The 27,111-nt window shown below is 35.3% G+C and overlaps 1 protein-coding gene across 1 annotated transcript in view; it reads right to left on the bottom strand.

The window, feature by feature from the left end:
- Positions 1-27,111, bottom strand: part of LOC150094892 (small subunit processome component 20 homolog) — a 468,852-nt gene that overhangs the window by 56,136 nt on the left and 385,605 nt on the right. Inside the window, exons 45-50 of the mRNA XM_090410975.1 lie at positions 26,483-26,593; positions 26,238-26,387; positions 17,472-17,591; positions 5,489-5,554; positions 5,055-5,186; positions 2,100-2,223 (exon numbers count right to left, since the gene is read on the bottom strand). Of these exons, the coding sequence (XP_090267101.1) occupies positions 2,100-2,223; positions 5,055-5,186; positions 5,489-5,554; positions 17,472-17,591; positions 26,238-26,387; positions 26,483-26,593 (703 nt within the window). The remainder of the gene's footprint in view (positions 1-2,099; positions 2,224-5,054; positions 5,187-5,488; positions 5,555-17,471; positions 17,592-26,237; positions 26,388-26,482; positions 26,594-27,111) is intronic.

Here is a 27,111-nt window from a genome sequence, read left to right as displayed (position 1 = left end):
TGGGAATGAAAAAAAATTTTCAAAGAGGTAAAAACACATTTTCTAAGATGAAATTCGTATAAGCTTGTTAGAGATCAGCCTTATCTGATTAGTATTTTCAGTAGATTTTGATGATGGGAACACTGATTTTGAACTCCAATTAAGCTTAATTATGCCTGATTATAACACTATATTTCTCACTAATTTTATGAAAGTCTGCTTGTACATATTTATATTCTGTATTTTGTTAGTTAAAAAAAAGTATAAATTTTGTCTTCTATTAATACACACACGCACTTATATATAAGTGATAAATGATAATATATAAGTACATGATTTCCTTGATTTTACCTGCTGGTCCACAAAGCATAAAATATTTACTAATCTTCTAAGGGAAAGTTTACTGACCCCTGCATTAGGAGCAAAGAGAGAAAGATTGCTAATCCTTAGCTCAACCATGGTGATAAATGTATGGTAGGGTTACAATCCCTCTTGGATGGCATTCATAAAAAAATTTAAAGAAATTATTATTTTTTATCAGGAAATCATTCAAATGAAAAGTCATGCCTTACCTATTTAACTGAAAATTTTCTTGACAGGATTCAAGGTATTTCCAACTAAAGGAGAAGGGTTTCATTCTTGCAGTAAATTAATTGTGAGGCATGTCCAGAAAGTAAAGTCTGTTTAGAATTTACTGCCAAATAAGAGAGAGCGATCGTGCATGCTAGTAGCATGACTCATTAGCTAGCTGTTGACTATTTTACTTTCATTCCGTTATCATTTATTGTCTTCTATGAACAATTTATAATGAGTGCTGTGATAAAAAGGCATGCAAGTTGTGAGGTTTATGGTGTGATGTGGCTTTTAATGGCAGAAAACAGTATTGCTGCAGAAATTCACTGACGACTGTGTAAGGTTTAGGGGCCTAACATAATCAGGGACCGTAAGGTTAGGCAATGGTGTCATTTGGTTAAAGGAAGGTGCAGCAATGTTCAAGATGAAGAATACAGCCAGTCAAGTGTGGTGACAGATGATTTGGTGGAAAGAGTGAACACAAAAATTCATGAGAATCACTGTTTCGCAATTACATAAGTTATTTTGAATTCCTGGAAGTTTCATGCACAGTCATTCATGAAATTGTGACAGAAAAGCTGGGGTATAAGAAACTGTGTGTCAGATGGGTACCAAAAACGCTAACTGATGTTCATAAACAGCAACGAGTGGAATCAGCTCAAAAATTTGGAGTATTATAAAAATGAACTTTTTTCTTGTACCCCATAATTTTTCTTTGAAAAATATTTCAAAACAACACTCATTGCAGAGGTGCCATTCATCAGCTCTGAAAGGGGAAAAAAAAGAAAAATCAAACAGGCACCCTGGATCAAACAAATGATGACTGTTGTTTTCTCGGACTGAAAAGGGATCGTGCATGTTTATTTTTCTTCGGATAGGAATCACAATTAATTTTCGGCCACTGTGTTCTTCATTGTGAACACTGTTAGGCCCTTCTTTAAACAACCTAAATTACCTAACCTTACTGTCACTTAATGTGTTAGGCACGTAAACCTTACACAGTCGTCAGAGAATTTCTGCAGCACTATTATAAATCACACAAATCATTCACACACACACACACAAAAAAAAAAAAAAAAACCTAAGAGTAAAACATCAATCTGCTACCTATTTCAGGATTTTCTTCTGCAAATGAAATACAGTATTATTTAAGGTTCCATATTGGATCTGTAAAATTTTACTTAATAATCCACATGTGCACCTTTTCATTTTGCATAAGAAGTAGTACTTTCAACAAATTCAAATGCACTTACAATGTAATGTTAACTGACCAAGCAATAGCAATTTGCTAAGTTAAAATGAATCAGAAAATGAAACAGATAAATCTTTATCCTATACATTTCAATTACATTTCATCTCTATTTTACGTAGGAGAATGCGGCATGCCATGTTTTAAATGAAGCAGACAGCATAAATTACACTGCAATAATGCAAACATGAAATTTGGTTTCAGAAATGAAAACTATCGAAACATATCTTTTGAAAAATTTAGTTACTTAAATTAGTTAAATGTATTCCAACTAATTTTTCTGTTTATGCATACTTACCCCACATCCTATTCATTTTCGGTTTTCTTATCAAATGCTTACTACCAGCAAATATTTTTAAAAGAGCAGTTAACAGATGATAAAGTAAATGATCAGCACAATGTTCATCTGTAATATTTTGTATCTAAAATTATAAATAAAAATATGATTAAAACATACAAATCACGAATGCATTTTTCACTATGTTATTTATAATAAGAGATCAATAAATAAGCACTGATTAAAAAATAAATTACTATAGTACTGGAAACATCAATTATAAAAGCTAAACAATGCCAATCTTTTTCACATTATCACAGCAAAAGACATAAATGCCCTTACTATCAACGCTGGAAGAAGGTCACTTTATTACACTGCAGCAAGTACAAGTATGAAAGACTTGTATCTGCCTCACCTCTGAAAAACTTTCCAAACCTTGACAAATTTGGGCACACGAGACTGCCCCAAATTTGGAAAGCATACATTCTAAGATTGTCAGCCCAATGGCCAAGGACAACCCAATTTAGCCCGCTAGGGGAGGATACTGTTTAGGACTCTAGGACTGACTTCTGTTGCTTTTTTCAGCCTCATTTGCTTAGAGTGAGTGCCTGTGTGCACACATCATTGTTTTGTAATCCCTGTAGATGGCAATGTAACGTTGCCAAAATATATAGGTAGTTATTAATTCAAGTTTTTATAATTAATAATATAGTTTATGTTGTCATTTCCTAAAACAATTAGAAGCTAAGCTACTATCAATGCCATTTTTGTTAATTTTTGGAAAATGGCAATTGCATAATGCTCAAATTCAGTTCTATTTCCCTTTTTTTTTAAACATGACTATTATTAATATTAACATCTGACCACCATGGAGTCAGAGCCTTATCATAGGAGGTAAACACTATCACACAAAAAGCTCACCCAACCATGCTTTAAACAGATTCAATGTGTCTCCATTCACACATTCAGGCAATGTATTGCACTCATCAACCACTCTCCATGCAAAGAACCTTTTCCTCACTCTTCTGCTCACACCTCCTTATAACAGTTTCCAGGGATGGCCTCATTCTACCCCCCCCCCCATTCTCCCATTTTAAGAAAAATTTCTCCCATGTTAACCTGATAACAACCCTTGATTAGCTTATATGCTTCAATCATACCTCCTCCTCACAAGGCTTTGCAATTTACATACTCTCAATCTGTTTATACTCCACATTCCAAAGATCACTTACCATCTTTGTGAATCTTTTCTTTCAGAAGATTCACCCTTTCTAACATATCCTCATCACTATGAAAACCCAGCGACCAAATCTGTGCACAATAATCCATATGAGGCCTAATCAAGGTCTCATTTAGATTAAGAATTCTTTTGCTACCCTTTCTTCTTCCATTCTGTGTAACTGACCATACCACCTTTAATTAGCTAAGCTCACACATTTCTGAATGGTAGCAATGTTAACTTCTCTCCTAATATTCTCATTTTTAATATGGTTCTGACACTGATTCCATTTTTCATTTCATTAATATTTCTCAAATTCTCATATCCATAGTCTCCAGTCCTTGACCAAGTATTTTATTTCTAACCCAGTCCAGATCCATAAGGTAACATTGGTTTGAACACTGGTTGGTATACAGCTAGTTTAGTGTTTTGACTAATTTCTTTCTTATTCCATATATAATTATTCATTTGACTACTTACTCTACCAGTTTTAATAATTTCCATATCTAGTTTGGCATCTTTGCTAAAAAATTGTGCCTAAGGCTAAAAACTATTACTTGTCTATGTTCCTGCCATTTTCATAGTTTTTGTCTTTTTATTGCTGATTTTCATACTGAATTTATTACAGCTGTTATTCAATTTATTTAGGGAATTCTGCAGACTTTTACTGAATTTATTTAGGAGTATAACATCATCTGATTTCCTCCCCACCCCTTTCTATCTAAAGGATGAGGTAACTAAATAACTCAGTTTAATCAAAATACAAATTGATGAAGCTTCAATTGAATTTTTAATTTGATGATTTCCTGTGGAAATCCACATTAAATTCATTCTTATACAAGGTGATACCCAAAAGTTCAGGAAATTCGAATAGTGTGTACTACAACTGGCTCGCCATTTATAAGGGTGAACAGTACCCTTTGTGAATCAGCATACCAACAGCCAGCAAGCTGAGAGGCTGTGTTCTTGGGTTGCATGTGTATTAGTAGTTCAGTGATTTTTACTCTACAACTGAAATGGCAGATTTTAAGGAGCAAAGAATCTGCATCAGATTTTGTGCTTCAACCTAAAACAAAATGCTGCTGCAGTTGAGACAAAGCAGCAGTCATCACACTGAAAGTCACCAAATTCACAGCGTTATGTCAAGTCAATGTGGATAATATTTTTGACATCCAAGGCATTGTGCACATGGAATTCCTCCCTCCTGGTCAAACTGTAAATGGCATGTTTTATTGTGTGGTTTTGAAGCAGTTAAGGGAGAGCATTCAGCACAAAATGTTAAATGGAAGAACAATGACTGGGTTCTCCACCAAGATACTTCCAAGTTCCTGCCTCCCAAAAAACATGGCATCACCCCCCCCATTCACCTGACCTTGCCCTTGCAGCTTTTTCCTGTTTTCCAAGATGAAATTCCGGTTGAAAAAACATTGTTTTGACATGACTGAGGAAATCCAGGCAGAATCACATTTGAGAACTTCAAGGGGTATATATGGAATCAAGGCAAAAACTGTGGGATGACTACTATATACATGCCCAAGGAACCACTTCAAAGGAGACAGTAGAAATTAGGAGTTAGGGTAAATAATTTTTTTTTTAAATGATTAAATTTCTTGAACTTTTGGGTAGCACCTCATATGAAGCCCATTCATCTGCATCTTCTGAACATTTTGTGTCGATATTAATTATAAATGTTATTCACAAACAAACTTTTCTCAAATGATAAGTCTGTTAAAATATGAAGAGAAGAAATGACTTACATTCTCATATTGAGTGGGTTGCAGTAATTGTTCAAAGGCAGGAAGTATGGATTCCAAATGATTTTCAAATTTTTCACCTTCCACTTCAGCAAACAAACCACAAAGCTGGGCTCCCAATTCTTGGAAAGATACCTGATATAGAGATATTAAAAAAGAAATACACAAAGCTTGTTAAGTGAAAACTGGTTCAATAGCATTTTTATTATATTTTGAGACCCCAAAATCTCACAGTACCTAATTAACCAATCAGCAGACAAAGATCAATATACATGAACACACACTCAAACAACTTTTGAGATTATATACTTATCCATAAATGTGAAAATTAATGACATATTATCAAAACTTATGCAATTTAACTTGGCTGTTATAGAAATTTTTATAAAATATATTGGTGTGTATATATATTGTAACTTTAGCAAGTTAAGAATTACCTTTCGATGCTGCAGCCACTGACCAACAGTAGAACAAAATAAATTACTTCTTTCATTGTCATCAAGCTAAAAATAAAAACATACTATAATTATTGTATCAGAATGCTTTAAATTATGTACTTGTATCTATTTTACAGTGAAATAAATTTTATATAAACTCATATACAAAATTTAAGAATATTCATATTCTTGTGAAATTATGTCTGCAGCAAAGAAACTAGTGATATTCTACATGTATGAACTCTAAAATTTGCTGCCTGCTTTGTTTGCTATTACATTTATTCAGCCAGTATCACTGATATTAAAAACTTTCATTATTAATACCTTATTCTATCCTAACTCAATGAATAACTAATCCATACTGCTTTAGGATAATAATAAATAACTTCATTAATAATGAAAGCTTTTAATATCAGTGACATATTCATGAATTCATTAGTCAAAGTAGAATCTCAGATTTAATATGAGCATCAGAGGAATTAAGAATTGGACATATCATTTACATAAAGCAAAATTTGAGTCACAAATGGCTAAGAATGCTAAGATCATGTCAAACAGAATAGCAATTAACATGTTCACTGCCAACTACAAGTATACTCGTAGTTGGTATATGAGCTACACAAGCCAGCTACGAGTATACTCGTATGACATTTACTGCCGGCAACGAGATTACCATACTGACCTTGAAGAAGTGAAAATGCCATTCTCAATCAAAATACTGCCTATCAACAATTCTTGTTTTGTTCCACAGGGTCTTAATTAATTCAATCAGATTCTCACTTAAAAGTTCTCCACTAGTGTCCTTTAGTTTACAGTATACACAAATTTCTTATTCTTCTAAGCGAATTTTAACATAGAATGAAAATCTTTACATTACTGGATCCTTTCAGATTTCATGCTGCCATCTCAGGTAGATCTGGATTACCTTACTGAATATTCATCGGCCATCTTTTCACCTGGCGATGCACTACGCTTTAATCTTTTAATCGTTTCTGACTGCGGTGTACTGTCTACCGCTCCGCAGGAAACGTTCTCCAATGGGACATTCTGCATAGGCCGTCATATCGTGATTAGCTCCACTTGGAAATCTTCAAGCATTCTCAAGAAAAGAACGCGCCATCCGTCATCACCGTAGTTGACCCACCGCTCTCTCACAAATTCCCTGAAAAATGGCGTGCTTCGTCGTTTATCCCTTTTCGGACACCCTCTATTCGATGTGGTTTTCACCCACGAACCCCCATCGTTCATGCCCCGTGGGTGATCCAACACTTTCCCTAATCTGTTAGGTTACATTATTCCAGGTAGCCGTTCTGACGTCATTTTCCACGTAGGTATAGCCTCCATTGCTACGCTCGATTCGTACAGATTATATGCGATTATTCCGGATTACTACTTATAATTTTTCTCAGAATTTTGTAATGTACTAAACAGCTTAATGGGAATTACAAATAACTTAACAATTCCCTTACACAATTCTTACTATTTTGACACAAAATTCTCTGCTTCTCATTTCAGTTATGCAGGAATAACTCTCACCATATGACACACATGGACTACACATTATTACATAACATAAAATATTACTTCATAATTATTAGCTGATGTGCAGATATCTCCTTAATTAGTAGTATTTATCATGTTAAATCCTGAATAAAGAATTTACTTGTAAAACTCTCCATTCAGGATCTAACACTTGGCTTGTGGAGCTAGCAGCAAAACTGTGTATACTTGTATGATGCTTACCGCCGACAACGAGATTACTGTACTGACCTTGAAGAAGTGAAATTGCTCAGCGTACGGGAACAGACTATGCCGAAGTAGCATGGCAGTGAACGTGTTAACATATAATGAGAACCAAGGATAAGACTCTGAAAGACCCCTTTGCACCCATGAAGATACCTTGGTGACCAAGGAAAAATACCGGTTTTATAATCCAATCAGCTAAATAAATTTAGTTAATTATTATCTTTAGATGGGAATTTCCTTCGTAAAATAACATAAATGACTAAGACAGAATTAACCCTCCTGATTTGAAACTTTCAAGGATAATATCAATTTACGGGGGGGGGGGGGGAGACACATTGCATAAAATGGTGAATTATAGGCCATCTAGGTGGCAGATCCTGGTGAAATACCACACCTTGCTTATTTGGTTCCCACAGCAGGGGTGCTGGTATCTGTCAATCACAATCTTTCAAAACACAATGTGGGTGATATCCCTCAAGGGCATGCCAAACATTTTGTACAAATCCAGTATGGTCAACATGTCTGAAACCTAAAGAAATGTAGCTTGAAGTAAAATAACAAACTAAACCTCTCAAAATATTCAACAACATCCATAGTATAAAGAAGAAGCTAAATGATGTACACTATCACTTGAAGACAACCAAACCCGATCTCTTGGTTTGACTGAAAGCCCAAATAATCTCTCACAACTGCAGCCCATCTTAATTGTCCAAATTATGTCCTGTATGATTCCTTCTGCCATAAGGGTGATCCTTTTTTTTTTTTTTTGGTGAGATCCAATATTCCTTGCCAGAAGATGTCTAATCTTAAATCTTTCCTTTTTTTTTTTTTAATACCTTCTGTCGCTGAAGATTTCCATGCCTTGTTATGCCTCATTCATCTCCTTTTAAAAAAAAAATGATAAGTGTCTACCATCCAACTATCGATCTATTGACCTTACCTCAGTGTTGTCCAAAGTAACGGAGAAGATCATCAACAGCCAACTTACCAATAAACACCAATACAGATTTTGCTGAGCAAGACCCACAGCAGATTTCCTGGCCTACGTAACCCACCTCTGGATAAATGCCAAGGATAAGTTCCAAGAAACCTATGCTATTGCATTTGAAATTTCCAAGAAATTGGATAGGGCATCAAGGGCTTCTCAGCAAATTGTCACTGTATGCTCTGGCTTCCTTCCTTTGTAATTAGAGTGCCAGTTTCCTCTCTAATTGTTCACTGTGTTTATTTTGCTCACCATGTTCCTTATATTGTTGGAGGTTTAATGGATTATTGATAGCACTAGGTAAAGATTAAAAAATAATTTTAATGCTTCCAAAATTTTGTCTCAGACATCCAGGGAGTACCAAATAATGCTTGTGACCCACACACAAAGACAACACAATATTTAATGAAACATGTGGGTGACTCTAAAGTCCTACCTAAGTGGTGCACCCTCTATTGGAGTTTGATTGTAGGTGGCCTAGAATGTAAACTGGGACCTCTGACCATTGTTTCCCAAATTTTGGGAAGTTTTATGCATCTGTATTTGTTTAAATTAGATTGATTTATGAGTGCCACAGCAGATTCCAAAAAGTCTTTCCTTTTTATATTTACTATGGTGATTTTCTTCCAGAAGATCCTATGAGTTATGTCCAATACATGGGTCTGCAAAGCCAGACTGACTATAGTCATGCTTTCAGATGTAAGATTTGTGTTCATCTAAATGGATAGTGGCTGATCTACCTGCCTTTCCAAAGTAAGCCAACTTGCAAGAGCAGGGTACTTTATATACTCCAGGCACTGAGAGAGGAGGGAGCTGATCTTTGGTAGAATGGATAAGGGTAGCAAGTTTCCAGTAGGGCTTAAAAGCTGTGTGGAGGTTTAACTTTTTTAAAGACCTGGCTATTTTTTCCAATCCTTCCTGGATATAGGGGATTGTGATGGCATTTCTGATACCCTTCTGAAGGGATGGCCAAGGAATAGCGAAAGAACCAATTTTTTTTTTTTAACTGGCTAGAGTTTTAATGATGCCATACTGTTGAGAGGGATGGTGGTGGGAGAGTATGTGAATGTATCTGCCTGTGTGAGTGGACTTTCTATTGTTGTGTCGGAAAAAAATGATGAGTCACCTTTTTTCCCACCCAACATTAAGTTATCTCAGAAGGAGTGGATAAGGACATTCTTATGCCTCCGGATGGGAAATGTACCGACTAATGTCCCAAGAACATGTAAATATCCAAGTGTGTAAGCTCTGAACAATGTTAAAACCCATGAGTTTAATAGAGAACAGTTGTAAATGAATTAGAATATAAAATCATGTGTAAATTGCCAAGTAAATATGTAAATATGTATAAGCTAGAGAGTTTTAAGCTATGTAAAAACAGTCCGTGACCACGGCATCCAATCGGCAGTCGCCGTATGCGTGATGACACTGCCGAGTGAGGGAGCTGTTTTGAGGTATAAAGGTTTCGGCGGGGATTCGAATCGCTCTCTTTTTCTCTTGTCTCCAGGCTTCGTCGGCACCTAGTTTCCTGTCGGAGAGCTGTGTAGAGCTTGCCGCCATGTGTAGCAAGAATCCCCCTTGCTATGTATGCTACGTGGGCCAAGGCTACAACTACAATGTACTCAGATCCATAAGAAGAAAGAGCCACTGATGAAATCAACGTCAGTGTTCAAGTCTGTGTATGAGTGTTTTCGGTTCGTATGGAAACAAAGGAATAGCAAGGCCGCCATCAGAGAAGATACTGTAAGCAGACCAGAATATCCAGTTCAAGGCAAGAACGGTAAGCGTAAGATTTTCTTATGTTAAATGTTGGATTAAAGTAACCGTGGAGTAAGGTAGCAGAGGTTAAGGAAGCATGCTACTTCCGTGTAGTGCTATAAGAACAGTCAGCGATTTGGATACTTTTGTCTGCGGTTGAGAAGAAAGCATATTAGGCACCAGGCGAATAAGAGGCTGAGGTCCGAACTGTTTGTGTAAATTAGGAACAGTAATGTTATATGGTCAGAAAGTAATTAAATGTTAGCTAAAATTTTGGAGGGAGGATTAAGTAAGAATAAGAAGTATTACCCTATAGAAGTTCATGTCAGAATTACTGAGTTGTCTTGTGTATATATGCAATATTACATGTGTGATAATATTAGATAACTTAGTTATAATATAAGAGTCTGAGAATAGATGTTACGTATAGAAGTGAGAAATTTGTGTCAAGTAAGGGATTATAATATAGAAGTTTTGGATGTGATTAATTAAGTAAAGGGAACCCAGACTCTTTTAAGATTAAGGATTTGATTAACATGTATACTTGTCTCTGTGCCATAATAAATGTGTTTCTTTATATACAATCAAATGAGTTTGTCATGCTTTCTGTGGATTGAGCTACTGTTTGAAAATTTACGTGCCGTGCATTAAGGGGGAAACCAATAGTGATATAAGAATCGGGACCACGACTGCATGCCTCATGATCCCTACATTTTCTTTAAGTATTCTTCGATAATGTATCAGAGTTTAGTTGCCGGCTGGCGCAGTCTTTAATCAATACAAATTTGTCGGCAAACGAATATCTGATATTAAGTGATACAAAAATTAATGTTAACTAAAAGTTAAAGTAAAGACAGTTAGAGATATAACAATAAGGCAGTCACATAGTCATACAGACCACACAAAAGTAGTACATAACACTATATACAGTGAAGGAGAGGTTACCATTTGGAAGGCACTAGGGTATCTAGGCATGAAAAACTATTGTTATTTTCCTTTTCCATTGTAAGCGGGATTCCTGGATGACTGAGGTGCCTGATGAAGGAGTCTAATATGTCTTGGCCATGAGGCAAAATAGAGAACACATCATCTACTTATCTTAACCAGATAGAAGGTTTTGAGAGGGGCTGAGTCTATGGCTCATTTTTCAAAATTTTCCATGTAAAAATGGGCAAGTAGAGGTGAGAAGGAACCCATCACAATTCCCTCTATCTGTATGTAAATTTTATTCTTCCAAGAAAAATAACCAGAATTCATGGCAAAGGAAAAGAGTTCTAAGACATCAGAAGGGAATATGGGTAAACAGTGTCAAAGCTTACCAGTATATCTGTATTATTTAAAGTTAGATTTTCAATCAAGATTTTAAAATGGGCAGAGCATTTTATATAAGATGTGGTAAGTCCAGTGAGAGGGATAAGAGAGTTTGCTAGCTGTTTTGACAATTTGTAGCATGGAGCATCAGTGGCATCTACTATAGGTCCTGGGGGAGGGGGGGGGAAGAACTGAAGGGTTTGAGTTTTTTTTTTTACATTGTCCAGTGGCCAGGAAGATACTTTTTTGAAATAGACTTTTTAATTTTTTAACCTGCATTTTGGTGCAACCGTCATCTAGTGGGATGTAGGTAGTAGTGCAATCTCAGAAAATAATCTCCATTTTTCAATTATATTTTGTGGTATCCACTTCCAGTCGTTGACTCCTAAAAGTAATCTATCTTCTGGTCAACTCACCACTCCCAGAAAGTTATGAAAAGATAAAAGTATTGTCATCACTGCCACATTTGTCCTTATTGCCATGGAATATAATCGAAAAATGGACATTATTCTCCGAGATCACACTCAGAAATCACCATAAACAAATGCAGATGCATAAAACTTTCACCCATGAAGGGTACACCACTTAGACAGAGTCACCCACATTTCATTAAGTATTGTGTTGTCTTTGGTGTGTGGATTACAAGTTTTATTGGTACTCTCTGAAGATGTCTCAGTGACTGAGAAGAAATATTGGAAGCATTAAAATTAGTTTTTAATCCTTTCCTAGTGCTGTCAATAATCCATTAAACCCCCAACTTGAAGTCCTCCCAGCACTTAAGCCTAAGCCTTAACACATGGATATAATTATAGCATTCTGAACACCTTTTCTTCTGACATAATCCTTTTCTATATATAAAACATTTAAATACACTGAAGACATTTTTCAGTACTAATTCCAATCATTTGGAATTTGACCTTCTGAATTATGCAGTGCAGAAAATGTCACATCCATATTTAACATTAGCACATGAGCATTTCTGATCAATACCATCTATCTTTCTACCGCTGGTACTGATACATACAGGGATAATCTGGACACCTCGATTCCGTGGGGATGAAAAAGTGGTGGAGAGAAGTCAGAAACAAGTGACAAAGATTGTAGCAGGTCTACGGAATGCTCCCTATGAGAACAGATTGATGGTCTTTGGGTTTCCAAAACTAGCTGATAGGTAAAAAAGGGGAGACATGATAGAAGCATGTAAGTTATTAAAGTTGTTTTATAAGATTGACACTGAAGACATTTTTCAGTATGTGGCTGGAAGGTTGAGAACAAGGGAATCACGTGGTGAAACTGTGTAAGAGTGTGGTTAGCAAGGGTGTTAGGACTAGATTTTTTGCTTGGAGGGTGGTGAATGGGTTGTAATACTTCACCAGTGAATGAATTTAAGGAGATTTATGATAGCTGTTGTGTTCATAATGGATCTCCCGCAATGAGTCTTCTGATTCCATGGAGATACCTGTATAATAATAATAATAATACTCATATTTACATACCTGCTGAATATTTTCCACAACATTCTGTCACTGCTTGTTTCATTTCACAATCTTTCAAAAATAATTGCTTCAGGTACCTGAATATCTTTGTCTTCAGTTTTGATATCCCATTCATGATCTCTGATTCCTTTCACAGTACTCTTTCCTCCATTTCTAAATTTTATCCATAGCATCCAGAACATTTTGCTACCTTCCCGATATTTATCTTTCTATATTCTTACCACACTTCCAATGAACTTTGTTTAGCTACTTTCAGGCTAAAACAATAGCTTAGCTATCTCATGTTTTTCTCTGTATTCTCTCTCGAGAATGCTGATTTCCTCATTGGGAACTTTTGATACATTTCATTTTTATCCAGGACTCCTCTTTAACTGTGTGAATCCACCATGAAGTTCAGGTGTTTCTATCCTTGCAAACAACTTCCTGCATGCACCCCTGTCTGAACCAATCAATGTTTTTTTTTTTTTCAGTCCCACTGAGCTTTCAAGGCTTTGTTCTTGTTTTCAATCAATTTTCAGAACTGATGATAATAACAATGAAAAATTAAAATACATGATACAGATAACTATCATTGTTTCTCATTCTTGAGTGAGATGATATTCAAAAAACAATGAACACATCAACAGGTATTTGCCATTATTATTAGCTTTGCTCTTTTCTCCAAATTTTCCCAAAATATTTTTGTATGTCTCACAATCACTTCCTACTCTGCTATTTAGATCCTCAACAAGGACCAACTTTTCCTTTTTCAATGTGTTAGTTGCTTTATCTAGAGCCTCAAAAAATTCTTCCACTTCTAACTTAGTAGAGCCTTCTGTGGCACAAATAAGTCTCATTGTCCAGTTCCCCATTCTGATATTTGTCCATATCACTCTACTTGAGACTGCTTGCTATTCAAGAAGATTAGCCTCATATTTAGTGTTGCATACTATGGCTACTCCTTCCTTTACTTGAGTGTCATTTCCTGAATATAACATTTTGTATTTATTGCTCAGAAAGGTCTCACCAGTTTTTGTCTTTTTTGTTTCAGTCACCCCTATTATATCTATCTGGTACTTATCTAATTCCTCAGCTAGCTCCATTTCTTTGCCATTCAGCTTCTTATGTTGATAGTACCGATCTTCAACTCTGGTGATATTGAGTTGGGGTGTGTTTTAGGGTTTGTTCCAGTAGCTGACTTTTCAATGTTTGCCCTGGTTCCCTGACGAAAACAACTGGGCCTTGTTCAACTGAGCGACGCCCCAGCAGGCATGAAATTTTGTCATGTTGTACTATCATTTTGTATTTTGGTTAATTTTGTATTTTGGTTAAGCCAATAAGAATACAATTTGGTTGGCTAAATTCAAAATTGCTAGCCCATCCTCGTTCATTCAGTATCCAGGTAAATACCCAACAGGGTGCACCACGAGAAGGTGAGGATGGGACATTAGGTCAGAAGCCCTGGTTGGTTCTCTGCATTCCTTTAAAGGCTATGTGGAGGTCTCCTCTCAGTTATACAGCTTTGACCGTTAAGCATCCCTGAATAAATTGAATAACTGTTGTAATATATATGGTATGAAGGTCGGCAATAAAAAGACAAAGACAATTTGTCTTTTTATTGCTGCATTGTGAATGGAGAACCTGTGGAACAAGTAAAAAATTTCAGCTACTTAGGCACGATTTTTAGTGAAGATGGTAAATTAAATATGCAAATAGACAACAGAATCAACAAAGCTGGTATGGTAGGAAGTCAAATGAATAAATTCATTTGACTTCCTACCATATATTAAAAATAAAAATTAAACATATTAAAAATGATTGCAATATGCAAAACTGTATTCAAACCAGTTTTAAAGTACTGATCTGAAATCTGGGTCAGAAGTAAAACACTTGACCAAAGACTAGAGACCGCAGATATGAGAGTCCTGAGAAAGATTAGAGGCATGAACAAATGGCATCAATGGCAATATCATGTTAAAAATGAGGATATTAGGAAAGAATTTTACATTGTCAGCTTCCAGGAATGCATTAGCAGAGCTAATTTCGGGTGGTCTGGTCACTTTAACAGAATGGGCGAGGAAAGATTAGCAAAACAAGTGTTCTCTGCCAGGTTGGCAGGAAAACGACCCAGAGGAAGACCAAGATATAGGTAGTTTGATACTGTACAAAATGCCTTAGACGATAGAAATATAAGATCTGATAATGTTGGAGTCTTGACAAGTTACAGACTGATTTAGAGGAAAATTGTAGATAGGAAGTTAGTAATGATGTAAATTTTTCATGTAGTGCTATCATATCCTGTGTACCACTTGAGGGCATGACAGGAATTTGATGATGATGATCACATCAAAATACATATAGTGTATTATAATTATCTGCAGATGTGCACTATCACATTATGTTGGTCATACTGTAAGAAAAATGATAATAACTGACAAAATTTTAAACACGTCACATTTGTTTATAAGAAATATGTATACTATGTTGAAATAAGTATTGAAACACTACCCCCCCCCCACATTTTAGAATAGAGTATATTGATATGTACACTGCTTGAAAAGAAGTGAACAGACCCCCCCCCCCCCACTGGCAAGGTGCATCATGCCATGTAACGAGTCATCTGTTGCTCACCAGTATGAACTGCAGGGATACAATCTCAAGTCAGTGCAAATTGCAACTATGTCTGAGTGAAATGGTTATGAGAAGGGAACTGATGGATTTGAAAGAGATGTTGTGATAGGATGCCATGTTACAGACTATCGTCTATCTGTTCGGTAAATTGTTGACAAATTGAGCCATCCCAGGTCAATAATCAGTGATACCATACTTGCTAGTATGGTATCACTAATTGTTAACTGCAAGTGCTACCCACAGTGGATGACCCACCACACTCACCATGTTGAATGTGGTGGGTCATCCACCACATTCAACATGGTGAGTGTGGTGGATGACATTCAACATTCAACATGTGGAAGACATGTTGAATGTTGAGTTCCAGGCTTCATCTGGAACATGAATCTGCACAAAAACTTTCAAAACCAAGACTCGCCACATGGGTTTCCATGGTAGGATTGCAATATGCAAGCCCCACGCTACCCTAACCAACATACAGCCTCGTCTTCAGTGGTACAAAGAGCATATGGGACGTGGAAGCTTGGAAATTTGTGTTATGGAGCGACGAATCATGCTACACCCTCTACCGAGAAGATGGATTGGTGTGGATGCCCAGCGAATGTCTCTTACCAGAGTGTGTAACCCCAACTATGAAATTCGGAGGTGTGATGGTATAGTCCTGTTTTTCCTGGTTTGGCCTTGGACCTCTGTTTGTGGTGCCACAAACACTGTACGAACCAAAGTAGGAGGTATCTGAGCATTCTGGACAATGCACAATGTTATAAATCTGCTGCTGCTGTAACTGCATGGTTTGTGGACATGAGCATTACCACACTTGATTGACCTCCACAGAGTCTATCTCAACCCTACTGAACATCTGGGATGAACTGCATCAGGTGAGGTCATGGGACGTCTGTCCCACAACAGTCCAGGACCTCATTACATGCCTACAGGAAGAATGGTCTAAAATTCTCATTGATAGCTACCATACACTTTTGGAAAGTATGTCCCATAGGATTGCTGCAGTCATCACAGTGAAAGGAGGTCCTATATCTTATTAAGGTGGATATCCAGGAAGCTAACATTAACAGAACAAAAAATACTTGGATGAGTGGTTTCGAAATTGCAGAAGTCTGATGTGGAAACAAAGCAGGAGTTCAGAGAATCTACAGAGGTTCATGTTGAATATCAGGTAAAGAGTTGCTCTATCTTGTTTCTATAGAAGGGAACCGTATATACACCAACAGCAACCAAAAATGTAATCAATACTGAATATTCATGGTAATCAAGCAGTGAATCATACTATAATCTTTTCTGGATGGAGGGATGAGTGTAGGTATCATAATTGTCTGGGAAGCCTTTTATGCCTACATTGTCCCAACTTGAAGTTTTATAGCTTGTGTAATGTGTGTGTGTGTGTGTGTGTGTGTGTTGGGGGGAGGTATACAATGGTATGTAACACATGTGGGTGCATTTTATAAAAGAAAGTCACGTCTCTCTTTCAGCATAATGATGTACTATGCCATACTGCAAGTACTATTATGACACAGTTTGAGAAAAATAATGAGTTAGTTGGGGCTGTTTGAGATTATGGTCGATGCAACTAAGGCTGTGAAGTTTCTGTATTATGTCTGTAAATTGCATGTTCTTCTAGCCACTTTAACAATTATGGGGGATGAAAAACCCAAATTTCCAAGAGGGGAAAACCCTGTCACTTCTATATAAGACTGGCTAACTCACCTTCACATGAACAAGCTTTTATAAAGGTTCTTCACATCCTAGATGGGATCTTTCCAACTAGGAAAAGAAGGAAAAACTAGACTGATCAGTACAGAGCCTGATTTCATCCAAAAAGAATGTCTCTGGGATGAATGCTGGGCCAGATCAGTGCATCTAACAATGGTACATGGATCGGTGTAATGTCAAAGGAGGGAAGAATGGTCTAAAATATCTGAGTATTACCAATTAGTGGAAAGTGTGATCAGAACCTAAGGAGAGCTAACATGCTATTGAGGTTTTTTTGAAATATGGTGCTGCATACTTATTTGAACATAGTATATAACTTTTAATTCTTGAAGAGTTATTGTTTACAAACCTTGGAGAGTAAATGTTTTATTGCAAAGGCAACCATGCGACGACACTTTTGTGATTCGTCATTGGCCAATCTGCTCACCAGTGCAATTAAGCAATGACTTGCACTCTTTTTCAGAATTCCCTGTTTAAAAAAAAAAAAAGACAGTGAGATCATTCAAAAGGAGAAAATCCATTTTTGTTAGCAGGCTGGAAAAGCTCTTTGCTGTTTATAATTCAGGTCCTCACAATGCATAAAAACATTTTCAATATATGATTACTACAACTACTACTACTAATAATAATATTAAGTTCCACATAAATAAATAAGACAAAGAAAACTGGTATAAAAATGCATTTCCAATAGCAAATACACTATCTTATTATATTTAGTTTTAAAAATATTAAATGAGCAGGTTCAGTTCCTAGCTATGTATCAGAGTTCAAATATCCCTCACTGCAATAAACAGAAAGGAAGAGGAGAACCTACATGATGCTGTCAAGAAAAACCATTATCATCATTTCCTAGTATATATCATTGAGTACCATAAAGGATATCATGATAGTCCAAACAGTTATTACTTGCCAGGTTGCCAATATGACTCAACTTTTACATTTCTGTCTTGTAAGATACCACAATATGCATTCACCCAGATTTCATTTTTCTCTGGGAGACTCCCCCACCCACTTTTTTTTTTTTTTTTTTGCTTCAATTAACTGTTTTGCAAATTGTCCATCTCTCATTCTGTTTACATGACCATACTATAAAGATTGCAGTCTGCAATCTTATAGTCTAGTCACTTATCTTTAGAATCAAAATAAAGGAAACTATCTAAGAGTGAATCAGCATAGACAAGGGTAAGGATGAGGTGGCCAAAAACATGTTTGTACTCCAGAAAGAGAACTGAACATTTCTTTCTGTTGAAAAGTAGAGCATTAAAAAAAATTATTCCTCAGACTATCCCCCCCCTCCCTTTCCTACTGGATCAAGCCTAATAGTTACACTTTAGAATTCCCTGTCACCTAGTGAATAATCTTGCTGCCAATATTCTACCAGATATGACTGGAGGAGGGAGTACTTGCAGTAGTATGTAGGAGGATAATGCTGAAACCATGATTCTCAGAGGAGTTCATCAAAATATTTCATGTGACATAGCAAAGAATCTCATGTTGTATATTTTATGATGCTACCAATCCTACCTTGAACAGTCTTAAAAAGTCAAGTAAAGAAAAATAGATCAGATTGCATAAAGAAAAAGACCCCCCCCCCCAAAAAAACCTTTAATATCCATTTCAAACATATATAGGCTCAGTTTCAAATTCAATGATATTCATTTCCATTTCCATTCTGCCACCCCACACCACACCTACTTTTCTTAAAAGAAATTCAACTTCAGATGTTTTTTCCACCTCACAGTCACTATTCATCTTACTTTTCCCAATTACATATTCTTCTGCATATATGTTTATTCTGATATCCTGTGTCAGTGATCGCCTAAATATTCCACCACATCAATTTTTTTTTGGTCTACACACACGCACTCTCTCTCTCTGTCTCTCTCCCCTAAGTCACAAACCATGCCGAACTTTTGAAGTTCACTAAAGCTCTTATTTTTAGTGAACTTCAAAAGTTCAGGATGGTTGGTGACTTAGGAGAGGGAATGTGTGTAGAGAGACCAAAAAAAAAATTATTACCTATCTCCTTGGCTGCATCCAGCAATAATTTCTTAATTCTTCAGATTTTCACTTGATTTGTAAAATTCATTTGTTGTTTTAAAACTCTTTCACTTTTCTTTCCAATAACATTTATATATTTTAGTCTGTATTTTACATCATCAGGCTGCTCATTTCAAAAAAACATTAAAATATAAAATGGTCACTAATTATATCTATAACTATTAAAATGATTTTAGTTAATTCATGAAAGTTCAGAATATTTTGTTTTTGTTCATCATAATCATCATCAAATTCCTGATATATATACCCTCAGGGGTGTACAGCATATGATAGTACTACATGAAAAATTTACATCCTTACTAACTTTCTATCTACAATTTTCCTCCAAATCAGTCTGTTAAATGTCAAGACACCAATATTATCAGGTCTTATATTTCTGTCTTCTAAGGCACTTTTTACTGTATCAATCCACCTATATCTTCCTCTGGGTCTTTTTCCTGCCACCCTGGCAGGGAACACTTGTTTTGCTAATCTTTCCTCTTCCATTCTGCTTATGTGATCATACCACCCTGAGATTAGCTCTGCTAATGCACACCTGGATGCTGACAATATCAAGTTCTTTCCTAATATCCTTGTTTTTAATATGATATTGGAATTGATGCCATCTGTTCCTGCCCCTAATCTTTCTCAGGAATCCCATATCTGCGGTCTCTGGTCAAGTGTTTTACTTCTAACCCAGCTCTCAGATACATAAATTAAATTGGTTTGAACACTGTCTTGGATAGAGCTAATTTAGTGTTTTGGCTAATTTCTCTTTATTCCATATAAATTTATTCAGTTAACTTCCTACCATGCTTTGTTGATGCTAATCATTAGAGGTATCTGGCATAATTAAAATTAATAACTTAACATGTATAAAACCAACAGTAATAACTTTAATGAATTAAAGGTACAAATATTACATACTGAAAGTAACAGTACATCATCAGTGTAGAACAATCAGTTAAAGAAATGGAATACAAAGTACAGAACAGTTAGTGGATTACCAATTAAAATTTTTGCCATGTGCCAGAAGATTAATATTAATAAAATATTATTAAATAATTCTTAAAAAACCATTTCATTGATGGTTGCATAAGATAAGAATCTCCCAAACTTTTGGGAGAGAGACACAGTCATTTCGATTCGAATTCGGTCAATATAAAAGTGCTATGCAACTTTCTTTGAAAAGGCGTTCATATTTAAACTTGCATCTGTGGAGAAAACAAACTTTATCCCACTGGATATTACGTTTAGTGTAAAGCTTGTCTTTTCGACAGATGCAAGATTAAATATGAATGCCTTTTCAAAGAAGGTTGCGAAGATCTTTTACATCAATTTGAATTGAAATGACTGTCTTTCTCTCTCCCAAAAGTTTGGAAGATCCTTATCTTATGCAACCATACCAATAAAATAGTTTTTTAAGAATTATTTAATAATATTTTATTAATATTAATCTTCTAGCAAGCAGCAACAATTTTAATTGGTAATCCACCGACTGTTTTGTACTTTGTATTCCATTCTTTTAACTGTTTGTTCTACACTGATGATGTACTGTTACTTTCAGTATGAAATATCTGTACCTTTAATTCATTAAAGTTATTACTGTTGGTTTTATACGTGTTAAGTTATTAATTTTGTTGATTCTGTTATCTATTTCCATATTTAACTTACTATCTTCATTAAAAATCGGGCCTAAGTAGCTGAAATGTTTTACTCGTTCTATAAGTTCTCCATTCACAATGCAGTTGATATTTTCAATGTTTCTGCCTAGTTTCATTGTCTTTGTCTTTTTAATGCTGACCTTAATATCATATCTATTACAACAGATATCCAATTTAGTCAGGGAATCTTGTAGACTTGTAGCAGATTTATTTAGATGTATAATATCATCCACATAAAGCAAACAGGTGAAATTGACACCCCCAATTTTGATATCAGGTTTAATACCACTTTCCTTCATCATGTGATCCATATAGATAATGAATAAGAGAGGGGATAATGTACATCCTTGTCTCACACCAGATTTAACATTAAACCATCTTCCTGTACTTCCTTCAATTCTAACTGCTGACTTACAACTCAAATAAAGACTAAGTATTGCTTGATACAATGCCCCATTAACACAATATAACTATAGCGTTTTGAATAGCTTCTCTCTTGGCACCTTGTCATATGCCTTTTGCAGGTCTATGAAACTTAAATACAGATCTTTGTTATATTCCCATGATTTCTCAACTATCTGTCATAAAGTGAAGATCTGATCCTGACAGCCTCTATTTGGCCTGAATTCAGCTTGTTCTTCACCAAATTTCTCTTCCACAATCCTTCTCAACCGTTTCTCAATTATACTTGCATATATTTTACCAGGAACACTCAGTAATGAATTGCATCTGTAATTCTCATTCCCTTTTTATATATGGGTACTATGAGAGCTCTACTCCAATCATCTGGAACTCGTCCCTCTGTCCAGCTCTTCTGAACTATGCAGTGCAGCTTGTTTCATTTAGCAGTTTTTCAAAGTAATTACTCCATACTTCAAGGATATCTTTTTCTCCTGTTTTCATGCGACCTTTATTATCTCTAATTCCTTTTACAGCACTCTTTCCTCCATTTCTAAGCTTCTTAAACAACCTCCAGAATAACTTGCCACCTTCTTGATATTTATTTTCTACGTTCTTACCAAAGTCTTCCCACGAACAAGTCTTCCTTTTGTCAAGTTTTACACAGTGTTTAGCTTTCTTACATTTGTCTCTGTATTCTCTAAGAGCACAAGCTGGCTTATTTGCCAGGAACTTTCGATATGCTTTCTTCTTTTCCTTCACTGCCTCTTCAACTTCTTGCATCCACCATGAAGTTCTGATTTTTCTATCTTTGGACACAACCTTACCACATGCCTCTCTGGCCAAATCAATCAGTGTTTTCTTTAGGGCTTGTCACTGAATCTCCAAGGTTTGGTTCCTGCTCTCAAACTCTTTCAATTTTTCTTGTATAATATTTGTATATTTTAGTCTACAGTTCACATCTGAGAGCTGCTCAACTTTTATTCTTTTTAAAACTTTCTTACATGTTCTTTTTTTCACTATGAAATTCAATTTTATCCTGCTCAAGATTAAATAGTGATCATTTCCAATTTCAAATCCCCTGTACACTCTGATGTCCTGCACCAGTGGGAAAACATCACTATCAACAATAATATAGTCAATGAGACTTTTTTTATTCCTTGCCTCTTCTCTCCATGTGAATTTGTGCACATTTTTATGTTGGAACATTGTGTTAGTAATAACCAGTCCATGTCCTGAGCAGAAATCCAACAGTTATTTGCCATTATTATTAGTTTTGATCTTTTCTCCAAATTTTTCCAAAATATTTTTGTATGTCTGACAATCATTTCCTACTCTGCTATTTAGATCCCCAACAAGGACCAACTTTTCCTTTTTCATTGTATCAGTTGCTTTCTCTAATGCCTCAAAATATTCCTCTACTTCTACCTTAGTAGAACCTTCTGTGGGACCATAGGTACAAATAAGTCTCATTTTCCAGTTCCCCATTCTCATATTTGCCCACATTACTCTACTTGAGAATGACTGTTATTCAAGAAGATTAGCCTCGTATTTAGTGTTGAATACTATGGTTACTCCTTCTTTTCCTTGATTGTCATTGCCTGAATATAAGATTTTCTATTTCTTGCTCAGAAAGATTTTATCAGTTTTTGCCTTTTTTGTTTCAGTCATCCCTATTATGTTGATCTGATACTTATCCAATTCCTCAGCTGGCTCCATTTCTTTGCTATTCAGGCTTCTTATTTTGATAGTATCGATCTTGAACTCTGATGATGTTGAGTTGGAGCAAGTTTTACGATTTGTTCCAGTAGTTGACATTTCACTGTTTACCCTGTTTCCCTGGCGAAAACAACAGGGGCCTTGTTTACCCGGGTGATGCCCCAGCCGGCATGAAATTCTGTCATGTTGTACCATCATTTGAAATTTTGGTTTAAGCCAATAAGTATACAATTACCACCTTCTCATGGTGCACTAAACAAGCTGCACCACGAGAAGGTGAGGATTGGACATTAGGTGAGAAGACCTGTTTGGTTCTCCACATTCCTCTGAAGGCTATGTGGAGTTCTCCTCTTAGTTATATAGCTTTGACACGTAAGCATCCCCGTGCACTAAATGAACAAGTTTTTGTTCATTTACATGCATATTTGTGAATGCCAAAGTAATTTTTCTTTTTTCTAAAGAAAATGTATGAACAAAGTATGCATGGAAAAGAATATCAAAGCAGGGAGCATTACTTGAGAATCTCGGGCAGCTGATATCAATTAACTGCTGCTGTAAGTCACTGTTACAAATGCAATTTGGGATAAGAACATTGGGAAAACAAGACACATCATCCCAATCAGAAAAGATGACATAAATGCCACACTAAATACCTCCACTATGGTAAAACAGGCCTAGCAGACTTCATACACCAAACATGCCATAGAAATGACTAGAAAGGCACTAATTCCCTGCATTGCATCAAAACCTGGTTTGAAAGAAAATTCAAAGAAACTTGTGAAATGCTAAAACATCATCCAAATCTGAACAAAAATAATGATTAATTATTCCAAGTGTAGAGGACTCATCTTCAACCCATATTGCAACCAGAACAACCCCAGACAGAAGAAAATCTCAATATGAAAGGACTGTCGAAATTGTTTAACGTAATTCCATTTTTTTTCCTCACCAGAGGTCAGGCTAGGATAAATGATTAAAAAACATTAGATTCATTTTACTTTTGCATAGTGCAGCAGCATGTAGCTTGTATATTGTACATATGTATGTTCCTGATGATGACCTCAATACAGAGGTCGAAATGTCGATTATGACTTTCTTAATGTTAAGTAAAATAATTATTCTAACACGTGTGTTGTGTCTCCTTAAATTCTTCACTACAAATGCAGACCACCATGTAACCTTAAAAGAAATAAGTTGGGATAAATTCAAAAGAACCCTAAAAACTGTGGAGGGAATGGCAGCTTCCAGACAAGCAAAAGTTATGAGTAGATTCTTCAATTTAGAATCAATGTGCACAATGAGCATATTGATCTGACAAATTTAAAATGTCATACGCAGAAAGCAACTATAGCATATTGCAATAGTTTACAGAAAGCTATAAGACTGTAATTTCCAATTTATAATGCCAGGTAGTTAGTAACGTGTGTGTGTGTGTGTGTGTGTGTGTGTGTGTGTGTGTGTGTGTGTGTGTGTGTGTGTGTGTGTGTGTGTGTGTGTGTCAGTTGTTTACAAATCATCTTCTACAGTATTATATCTGACTGTAGATGTTTTAAATGCCTGGGAGACTTATAAACTTTGCAACTGACTGAACTTTAAAGGAACAGATAATGAATATCCATGATTTTGTTTTATAACTGACAAATAAAATAATGTTTGTAATCGAAATTTAAAAAGTCCTGAAACTGACTGAGAGCTTATGAAAACAGAACTTTTGTCATGAAAGTGCTGGTACCATGCAACTCAAAAAGATGAACTCTGGCCAGAGGCTTGTATATTTTTCTTTCATCAGTGCTTCTGATTATGAATTCACTGGCCTGACAGTCATTTTGAATTGTTGGTTCTGATAAATGATCAGACAGAAGCTTATGATTGCAAACATCCTCTCAATATAATCGAATTTCATGTTTGAAAATTGTAATTTTGATAAGTGAACACTTGATTGACATATATAAATGAATATGAAAAAAATAACTTAAGTTTTCCCCTTGGCATAAGAATTTCAAAAGAAAACATTATTTTTTCTATAGGTATTATTTCTGGAAAAATTCCCATGTTATTCCTCTAAGTAAACATTATTTTTATGGCTATTTAGCCCATTTTTATTCAGGAGTACCCCTTTTTTATAATGTCATTGGCTTTTTACTCAATTTTTAGGGCATTACTGATTTTTTTGAATAATAATTCAGACAATTTCACTTGGCTACAAAATAAGAAGGGATTAGCCGGCCTGGTTGGCCGGGTGGTTAGTGTATCCACTCTTCAGTCAAAAGGCGCTGTGGGTTCGAATCCTGCCGTGGGCATGGATGTTTGTAATTGTCTGTGAAAGCACTAGTGGTGGTAGTCGGCAGCAGATGGCACTGGTGTTAGATGATGAAGGTTGGTGGAGTAGACACAAAGAGTTGTGGAATTGATGCCCTCTCTCGATGAGTCTTTGGACTCCCTGGAGGTGTGATATAATAATAATAATAATAATAATAATAATATGCATGATTCTGATATGTAATAATTTTTACTATCAAGCCAAGAACTAATGTTCTGATTCAAGAGTATGCCAATGAAACGTAAAAGCATAAATAAAAGGCAAGTGTACAGATCCCCAGGTAGTTTGTCCCCTTTCACATTCATGCTGGGCTATTAGAGTATCTGTGAGTATCAAGTAGGAGCTTGATTAAATGCATTATCACATTTTTTTCTGCATTAGCCAGGCTTGTTTGTGCAAATTCATTGACATTTTCAGTATGCCAGTTTTAATTTTTTCATAAAAAAAACAAACAAATGTTTTTTGAACTATTTCAATGATGAACTTTCAGAGAACACTGTCACAAAAGTAATAACATAATATGACAACTATGTTAAGTAATTAAAAATATTTAATTTTTAAAATACTGGAATCAGCTGTTTTTTGTGCCAAGTGAAGACATTTAATATACACATAACAAACATGAAAACCAAATAAAAAAATGATATGCTTGTTTGCAACAAGGTGAGTATAAATGTCCAAAGCCTTAGTGCACAAAACAGCAAGGAATCAACACAGAGCTATGCTATTAGATGTTTTGATAATGATTTTTATCTATTATATTCAATTATGATAATCAGCACTAAATTATATTTAGATTATTTATATATTTTTATGATAAATAATTTCATTTCAAGTTATTTTACATACGAATGTCTATTCCTTAACAAAGATATGTTTCACAATTTGAGAAAAACTGTCTTTTTTAATTCTGTAAATTGCATACATATTTGTAAGTATTTATTCCATAATATATCTAACTTCTACAACTTACAAGAGGAAATGATGCAAAAACTGAATTCAGCATTTCCAGAGCAGATTCCCTGCCAGATTCATGTTCATATTCGAGTTGCATTATATAAAATGACAGCAATATGGGAATTTTTTTACCTAAAGGGTAGTCTAGAAGATATTGAAGATAAACCTGAAAAACACAGAACAAAAAGAAAGATACATTATTTTTGATTTTGTCATATGTATGTATAAGTACATTGACTTTAAATTACAAATTATATTTACCTGTCTACACTGAGCTCGAATGTGCTCGTGTTCTGAAATTATAGACATTTCACTAATTTTCTTCAAGATTCCTGGCAGCTCTTCAGCTTGAAGACGTTTCGATAAAATAGCCTATTGAAAAATGAAAAATTAATCCTCTCATATGTACAGTGTAAAATGCACAATATATGATAATGTACTCTAAAGGTGTGCAAGCAATTATGCAGAATTTTGCATAGGCTTGGCAGTGTATTATTTATAGTCCACAGAAAAAAAAAAAAATGAACTTGTAATATAGCTGATTATGTGATATAATAGAAAATGATGATATACTTGCATCTTCTTACTTTCCCAAATACAAGTACTTGTTAAAGAAAAGAATCCATACATTATAGTCAAATAAGCAAACTGTTTGCAATGCTAAAATTCAAAAGAAGTTACAAAACAAATTCAAATGATAACATACTATGGTAAAGTCACAAAATCCTATAAGAAAATTTACTCAAGCAAACTATCCTGATATTTGCAACTCCACAGGCTTTGCTATAATGAATGTCAACAGTATATGAAACTCATGCAAGTTCCAGCATGAGCTGTCTCTCTTCAGAGAAGTTCTTTATTTTTGTATTTTCATCTTTTATTTGTTCTTT

Source organism: Typopeltis vanoorti, chromosome 21 (assembly GCF_054136105.1).
Source record: "Typopeltis vanoorti isolate ZY-2024b chromosome 21, IOZ_Tvanoo_1.0, whole genome shotgun sequence".
Lineage (NCBI taxonomy): Eukaryota > Metazoa > Arthropoda > Arachnida > Uropygi > Thelyphonidae > Typopeltis > Typopeltis vanoorti.
Note: the sequence above shows the minus strand (reverse complement) of the source record. Positions and strands in the feature narration are given on the sequence as shown.